Source organism: Hippoglossus hippoglossus, chromosome 10, assembly GCF_009819705.1.
Source record: "Hippoglossus hippoglossus isolate fHipHip1 chromosome 10, fHipHip1.pri, whole genome shotgun sequence".
Taxonomy (NCBI): Eukaryota; Metazoa; Chordata; class Actinopteri; order Pleuronectiformes; family Pleuronectidae; genus Hippoglossus; species Hippoglossus hippoglossus.
Window position 1 is genome coordinate 22864671 of NC_047160.1, and position 8808 is coordinate 22873478.

General features: G+C 40.7%; 1 protein-coding gene across 2 annotated transcripts; it reads left to right on the top strand.

Annotated features, from left to right (window-relative positions):
- The first annotated feature begins 250 nt into the window (after positions 1 to 250).
- On the top strand, positions 251 to 6797 carry tmem144b (transmembrane protein 144b). Of its 2 annotated transcripts, XM_034598034.1 has the most exons (12): positions 251 to 468; positions 585 to 752; positions 854 to 976; positions 1496 to 1595; positions 1782 to 1862; positions 1988 to 2066; positions 2248 to 2327; positions 2867 to 2985; positions 3357 to 3476; positions 4854 to 4951; positions 5860 to 5913; positions 6573 to 6797. In XM_034598034.1, exons 1-12 carry the CDS (start codon positions 390 to 392, stop codon positions 6654 to 6656), a joined length of 1185 nt encoding a protein of 394 aa, XP_034453925.1. In that variant the 5' UTR covers positions 251 to 389; the 3' UTR covers positions 6657 to 6797. The 2 variants fall into 2 exon arrangements, with proteins under 2 accessions (XP_034453925.1, XP_034453926.1); XM_034598035.1 differs by lacking the exon at positions 854 to 976 and having other exon boundaries at positions 290 to 468.
- The last annotated feature ends 2011 nt before the right edge of the window (positions 6798 to 8808 follow it).

Below are 8808 nucleotides of genomic sequence, written 5' to 3' on the forward strand. Positions count from 1 at the left end.
GTCTGTGAAAGAGGCTGACCCACGTATATTCATGATATTCCAAAGGATCAAATGCAAAGATAAATAGTGAGAACATCTAAATAAATAACTTTAAAATATATATATATCCAAAATATAAGGATAATAATAAAATATGAATGTAAAGAAATGATCACAATAAAAATGAAAATATAAATATATTAACAATAACTAAAATGGGATTATTTCATCTCATATCGAAGTGTCTCTGTCCTCTGCAGCCTCATGTATCAGACTGAGCGATTAGATAAGTGGCCGCACCTGATGTCATCGGCTCCTCTCTGCAGACACACACACACCCACACACTCATTCACTGCCTCAGCTGGTTTTCACACTGTGGCCACATCGAGAAACAGTGTTTAGTTTTAACATGTTCCAAGTGAAATGTCCCCCTTGGCTTTTATTAGTGGCCTCTTTGTTGATGGTGAGCTGTCCCAGCGCTGAACAAGGTACAACATGTGTAAATGAAGGAGTGAATGAGGGCCTGAATGTGGGCCTGTATGTGGCTGTTGTTGTCTGAAATCTATTGGATTTTTTTTATTTTGTGGCTTTAAAACTCCTCCAGGGGCCCGGTGTGGTGGAGATGCAGTATTTGGGGAACTGGAAACATTTGATTACACCTTCAACTCAACCGACACGAGTCACTTTGCCTATGGAATCACTGCAAACTTAGTTGCTGTGTTGTTGTATGGAAGCAGCTTTGTTCCTATCAAAAGGACAGAGACCGGAGACGGTAAGCACGCAGCGCCTCATTTCATCTAAAGAAACAATTTAATCTACATTTAAATCCTTGAGTGCTTTTAGAAAGGTTAATGGCCTACTCTCTATTTGCAGGGATGTTTTTTCAGTGGGTGTGCTGTGCAGCAATATGGATTGTATCTATGGTTGGAGACTTGATTCTAGATTCGCCCAAATTCCACCCTTTCGCAATGCTTGGAGGAGCAATCTGGGCCACAGGTAATATATCCTAAAAAGTCAAACTTCATCCTCTTATGATCCTGAAGTTGTTCTCAAACGGAATTAAGTCTTCAAGGGTCCATCTGGATGTTTGTAGCAGCAGATGGACTCAAAGCGTCCGACTTAGCATCCGTCTGCTTCCGTCCATCTTAAAATGTTGATGCACTTCTGTGAGAGTTGAGAACAACTTTGAGGACACTCGCTCCAAAGTGTCCCTACTTCATACTACTCTGCCATGAGGTGCACCTCATGTGTTACATGTGACAAGGCACTGTGCTGGCATAAGTTACTCTTAGCCAACTTTTGTTTTTTTTTACGAGCTGAGCTGTCATGCCATATTTTCTTTTCCTCCAGCTGTGAGTAGACTGTGGACAAATACAGAGGATGGTGCAACAATTTCCCCCTGATTTAAAACCCCCTAAAAACCTTGTGCCTTCTTCCTTCTGTCTTTATTGGTTGTGTGAATGGTGCACTATAAGATAAACGTGTCGCTAAATTCTCCTTCCATGTCGTCCACAGGAAATATAGCTGTTGTTCCAATCGTTAAAGCCATCGGCCTCGGCCTTGGGAGTTTAATTTGGGGATCCTCTAGTTTGTTGATGGGCTGGGCCAGTTCAAAGTAAGTCAGACAATATATAGTATTCTTCCCAGAATTGAGTGAATAAAAAATAAAGTTCTTTTGGGCGAAGTGTAATTGAACTGTAACTTTTGAAAAGGGCATTCTGAGACATTAATGGTGTGAAAGCAAATTTTTTGGTCCACTTTCTGGCATTAAATTAAGAAATGGTGTGTGTGTCTCTCTCAGATTCGGCTGGTTTGGGATTGACCCTCAGGATGTTTCCAGGCCGATATTAAATTACTGCGGAGCTGGGTTGTGTCTGCTGAGGTGAAATGTCTCCCACCTTCTTCCCACTGACGTTTTTCTTCTGGCTGTTGCAGCAGCAAAGAAATTGTGTTCGTAGCAGCTTGTTTTTTTTTGGGATGACAGATATTAATTTTGTTTTGTTCCAGCGGGCTGATCTTTTTCTTTGTGAAAGCAGATGTGGACCTGCATCCCAATTCAGAATCAATTCCATTACTTATCGACAGGGTGAGTATATTGATCGGGCGCTAGTTTGTTTTTCTCACCTTCTTGCAAGAATGTAAATTTTAATGATATTCTCAAGTAAAATGGGAGGGTTGATCAATTATTTTGTTCCCAAAGTGAGTTGTGAATCCTCTGACTGTTGTGAAAGACGCCTCAGTGATGGAACCTTGTTCTTTTTCTGCAGAGAACTTATTCAGGCAGTTACGGACCAACTGCCTCTGAGTTCTGGATAGACCAGATCGGACAGAAGACCAGGCGGGTCATGTGAGCAATCAGCCAGCGCTCAAGAATAAATTTGACTATGTTACATTATATAGCTGCCGGCCTTTTTTAATCCTCAATGGGACGTGTGTAAGACATGTTATTAACTGCTCACTGAAACCATTTAATTCAGCTACCTTATCAAGTATTGATAATTGATTGATTTCAAACTAAATTGATTCAATCAGTGGGGGGGGGTGCAAGCTTACGAACGTTGCTCTCATGTGCAACAAATTCCAAGCGAGCATTTCTTTGCGTGAGAGAGAATTGCGTAAATGCCACTTGCATGTACTGTATGTGCACAACTGCTGCTGAAACAATGAGGTCTAATTGTCTGCGTGGACGGTAAAATCTTTATGGATGATGGCGCAATACACCAAGTTAAAGAACCCTTATCTTAGTCTGGAATTGCTTGAAACTCATTCATTCTCAACAACCCATTTTATCAGCTTTGAACAATCCTAAAATCAACTTTACAAATTGAGCAGTGGAGAGTAAACAGTTATGCAGTTCTTCACCCTGCGACTCCTCCTCTTCATCAGAGGCTGCCTGCTGGCCGTGGTGTCGGGGCTGCTGTACGGTTCCTCCTTTGCACCGATCCTCTACATTAAAAGCCATTCATCATGCCAGGGAAGCTTGTTCAGTGGAGCCAGTGACTACGGTATGGAATCAATAATAACTGTTAATATTACTATACCCATACATGCACCTTACAGAAAAATAATGGGGGGGGGAACAGTCAAAAAATGATTAATGCCTTCTCAATTTAATGCGCCCTAGTGTTGGTCTATAAATAGCAGTGGCTCCACCAGAGGACTTGGTTTAATATCCGGTTTTCTGGAGGAGTCTCTAAAGTCACTGCGTGTGAAGATCTCAAAAATAAAATGTCTTGCTGCTCTTGATTTTCACTTTATTGACCGACTTCCTGTAGACACAAGGGAATACAGCTGACTTAACCTCTTCTTTATTGCAAAACCAGAGGTGAACACAATTGATGTAAAACTGTCGATTCTTGTTTCGTCTTCTCCACAGACCTCGACTATGTTTATGCGCAGTGCTCCGGCATTTTTGTTACCAGCACGGTGTACTTCACCGTCTACTGTGTGGCTATGCGCAACAGACCCAGGATTTACTCCAGGCTCATCCTCCCAGGTAAAGGTTTTTACAGACTTCATGTTTTCTTCATGCTTGTGACATGACTGTGGTGATTTGAGTCGTCATTGACTGAAAATGAAACTGTTTTACGCCCATCAAGGACCAGATTGTTGTACAAGTATCAAATTATTTCTTTTCTGTAACTTGAGATTTCTTTTTCTAAAGTAAATGAGATAACGTATTTTTCTGAAATCATGATTTAAATTTAGTTAATTTGAAAAAGAACAGCAACCCAGTCTGGCTTTAAGTCTGGCTCAACTTTCTTTTCCGTCTACATCTTCAATTTCTGGTGACATTGGCAGAGATGTGTTAATTGAGCTCTACAGAAATCCTTGAGCCAATTCACCCTGCTGCCTTTCACTGTGGCCTGAGACTGTGTATTCTTAAAATGTGACTTTCCCAAACAAACGGGTAAAACCTTCCCCCATAGTAAATGAATTCAAAGCATTTTCTTTAAATTGTGTAAAGTTTTGGACAAAGCCAGGCTGCATTTGAAGAAATCCTGAGGAAATTGGGTTTCTTAGACTTATTCAGACATTACTTGATGGGATGAGGATTGTCGGGGATTAAAGATGTGAAAGAAAAATGTTCTTCTGGTAAATTCAGCTTTTTTTCCCCCTCATCAAATACTTTAAAAATGAAACTGTCATAAAAGTCAAAGCTGTAACAGGTGAAAGCAGAATCATCTTGATGTTAAAAAAAGAAAATTCCATTAAAGGTTGGAACCTCCTGTGTGCACCACCCTTTGTTGTCTGGGCCAAAACCACAAGCTGCTGCCCCAGATCTGGCATGTGGTCTGTGAGCCGCTGTTCTTCTCAGACTGTGTGGGAAACTGAGTGGCCCGGCAATAACTAACATTTTCCACCGGTTGATTGATTTTCTGTGAACCACTGAGCTGTCGGCCGCACTAGGGCCAAGCGGCGGGTCTAATAATAGCCTCAGTTTGACTCTCACCAAGACGCCAGGAATCAGCTGTTGTTGGGGGAACTATCACAGCCTCCTTTTCGCTGAGCTGCAAGTGCAAACACATCCGCTCAGGTAACCACGGAATCACCGAAAGTGCTCGGGGGCACACATGTCCACTCTGGCTCAGAACCTTACATCCTGTACAACTTCAGTTTTAAGCTGTTATTTGGTTTACAGCTCGGTGGACGGAACCTTGAAATTGGAATTTGTCTCGTAACACCAGCGCCGTTTGGCCACCGTGTCCTGATCTTCTGTAAAACGACCGAGTGATAATTTAAACTGGGGCATGTGTCTCTTTGTGAGCATTTACCTAGATTCATCTCTACATTGAATTCCTGACTCTATCCCAGTTTAATAGGTTTTTGTCTCACGCACGGGTGCATTCTAACATCTCATTGTGCTCTTCAGGTCTATTGTCTGGACTGATGTGGGCTCTGGCTACGTACTGCTGGTTCCTGGCTAATAACTACCTGAGTGCAGTCGTCACCTTCCCCATTGTCACTGCAGTAAGTAACTCTAAACCGATCCCTTGAATCAAATCAAGATGCACCAACATTTACACACTTATAGATATCAGTCCCCTAATTATTATTATCTGCAGCCATCAGTCCCGAAAATGTCAAGATAAATTACTAAAAGTGATTAAAAATAAACCCTGGATTTTAAACCCCTTTGGTCTAATCTTACCTATAAACGGACAGGGATGAAAACATAACTGGGGCTAAAGGTAAAAATGTTCCAATTGTTTTTTATTTAAAGATTTTAGTTTTGGTGTCTGAAACTATTTCACAGAAACTCAGATGTCAAAATTCAAAAAGAACGTTGTAGTAGATTAATCCTTTTCTCCATATGTGATGTATTTGTGCAGGTTTTTGGATTTTCCGGTTCAATGTCGGCCTCTTATTGTGTTTTTGACCTGCGTTTAGAAGGCAATGACTTTTCGTCTTTGGTCAGATGAACAAAATGTCAAGCAATGGGGGGGGAAAAGGCATTTGGATTCTTGTGCTCGTGACAGAAATTTTCAATAAAAGCTTTCATGTAGAAGGGTATTGAATGAGAAATATTGACGTCAACAGAAGGCGTCAGAAACAGTCTATAGTTGTTCCCTGGGGACAGTTTTGCAGACAGTTGGCCAGTGAGTGGGCGGCTGTGGCTGAGGGGTAGAGAGGTCGTCAATCCTCAGTCTTCCCCATCTGCATGCCGAAGTGTCCGTGGGCAAGATACTGAAACCCTAAATGGCCCCTCGTAGATGTTGAATGCACTAATTGTGAGTCGCTTTGGATGTAGGCGTCTTCTAAATGATATGTAATGTAGAGTTTGGAAATCAAAGACCTTGGAAGTTCTACAAAGTGGAAGCAGATTTATGGAAAGTGATTTGAATCAGTCAACGCCTTGTTTGATTTCTCCTCTGTAGGGATACGGTCTGGTTGCAGCACTGTGGGGATCCCTGGTTTTCAAGGAGATTAAGGTGAGGGTCACAACACGCATCATGTTCATGCACACACACTAACACGTACACACAGGCTGTTACTTGTATACAGAAATTTGAGGTTTTAGTTGTTCTGCTATATTGAGTGTACATGTGCACGTCATGTTTGTGTGATGTGAGAGAGTGAGAGAGATGAGCAGCGAGGAGGTGTAATAACTGCACAATGTATTTTTTTTTTGTCAGATTTTTCTAACCCTGGATTTTGTCTTGGCTTAGACAATTTTTTAAAAGTCCATATGAACACACACACATCATTTCAGTTGCAAACAAAAGGTTTCTGGGTTTGATTATAAATAAATTGTGCCGCTACAGCAGACCAGGAAATGGTATTTATACATTTGAAGCCAGGACCTCGGAATGAAACCATAAAAAGGTGGAATGCATGATTTTATGTCTACTGGCAGAGATGGAAAAAAGCTCTTATAATTGGTTTCAATGGGGCATTTTTGGGGTTGACAATTTTTAAAATCACTGCTTAAATAAATGTATGAGTAGAAAATCGTTAGAACTTTTCCAGGTAACAGTTCAGGCGAACTACACACTTTGACATCAAGAAAATGTGATAATTCCATTCAGCAAAAACAGCATTTTAGCAAATTACCTTTTTATTGCTTATATTAAACCTGTTTTTCCGTCAGGGGAGGGCAAACTGCTGTATCTTCTTCCTCGCCTCCTGCGTCGTCCTGACTGGCTCCTCGCTGACCGCCATCTCCAAGCTTTGATAATGCACATTATCTGTCAATTAAAACATCTGACTGTCATTTTTCCTCCATTTCCCCAACTCGCTTTGAAAATGATGACCTTGTTTTTTTTATGAAACTCTTTGAATCCAATCAGATTAAACCCAAAAGCATGATGGTGGAGTTCAGTGTCGGGTTTTCTTTGATTTGCAAAATGTCATTTTGAACCAATGGGGTTTATGCTCTGGACCAGCATTGGATAGAGTCTCACAGGAACTTCGTCTTTGTGTTAATTGAAAATATGCTTATCACTTGTGCTTTGTTCAGGTGTTGGTAACAAAATACACCTTTTGAAAGGGACTGTAATGCTTACATGCTGCAGATGTATACAGATGTGGTGGTTGTATGTGTCAGCACAAAAACAGAATTAAACAATTCTGTTTTTGTAAGACTCGACTATTAAAAATATTTAATATTGTACCCAGTTGTCACTTAATTGTTTTCCCCAACGGGTCACTCTCATCCTGCTGAGCTACTGACACACATACACTATGTGCCTGGCTTCTACAGACATATTATAACTGTATGTGCTTCATATAGAAAACTGACAGGCAGAATTATTAGTTCTGAGGTCAAGGCATCGTGAGTCTTCTCCCCAAAGAGCCCTGAGTGCAGTGATGTGTAGCATTAAAGCTCTGTGCGATAATTGAGCTCCATACGGGAGAAAAGATGATATAAAAGTTGTCATTTCTTTATAAATATACCTGTATGCTGCTAATTAATGAGATATTGTACAGCAAAGGAAGTTATGGATGATGTGTCAGGGAAGCTTTGATACACAGTCAAGTGAACACAGTCAATTTAAAATGTGGCAATCACGTAAAATGAAGAAAACCCTCATTAATTAAATGCTGTATACTGACATGGTGCTTCTATTTCTATTTTACACTTAAAAACAGAGTTTCAGTCTTTAAAAGAGAAATCACACAGCTCTTCCTCATTCATTTTTTTATTTAATACTTCAAAGCAACAATCTAAATCATCTCTTAAACTCCTTGGTATTTCGTGAGCATTAATATTAATGTGTGTGATTGTGGGGGAAAGAAAATGTAAAGAGGCTAATGTAACTGCGTTTGCATAATCCAGCTCAAAGACGTTCAGTCATGTTTGTTTATTTTTAATATGCACTAGGGGGGGAAAACATGTAAATCCACCGAGCAAGATAAAAAAGAAAAAAATCACACAGAAAACCAAGAACTTTACAGTTGATTCAGCATTTTAAAGAACACAACAAATCTGGTAAGTTTTTTCCACTGGAGCACAGACAACAGAACAACACAGACCTCCATCTGTGGTCCAATTTAACGACCCGGTATCCGCTAAGGACCTTGTGGTGGTGGCGGTGGTCGTTCGCGGTTGGCAGGCGTGCAGACGGTTTCCCACAACTGATGGTCGGATGATGGACATTCAATTCCGCAGACGCTGCTCTTGTTGACGTTCCACGCTCCCTCGTGGCTAAAGAACATCTGTGTTCATTGTGACGTTTGACGGAATTTGACATCTTGAAATGGCCTTTCATTGAAACTAGCCAACTGTAAGGTCTGTGCAGTGATCATGGTGTGTAAAGCAGTATGTTCACTTGTCATACGGGTGGATTAAAAAAAGGAGAATGGCTCACAAATATTGATCGAAGCAAATCTGTGAACTCAAATTTAATTTTAAAAAATGAGCCTTTTGTCTGCTTCAAATGGGAGCAAAGCCAAAAGCATTGGATTTATACTGTATTGATATGGTGTTTGTTTTTACGGCACCATGTCCCCAGACTCCCCTACCATCTCTGAGGACTTGCCCTTTTTATAGACTTGTTTTTCTGGTGTTAATGCTCCAGCGGATGGATTACTGACGAGACAGAGACATAATAGAAAGGAGAGAGGACACAGTTCCCATGAGTCAGGATCTCACAGACAGAGATGACATGTTTTGGAGAATTGGACCCTAATTTGAAGTCTTTATTTGTCTTTCATTATTTTTGAATTGTCATGCGGAGTAGATGTGCTTGTTGGAATGTCTTTAGATGTCCCCGACATCAGCACAGTGTTATTTTCTATATATTGTAACAATGTGAATGTGTTATTCACACAATACTGCTGTTACCTCAAGTGGGCCGAGCCCTGGATTCACCCTGATGGAGATG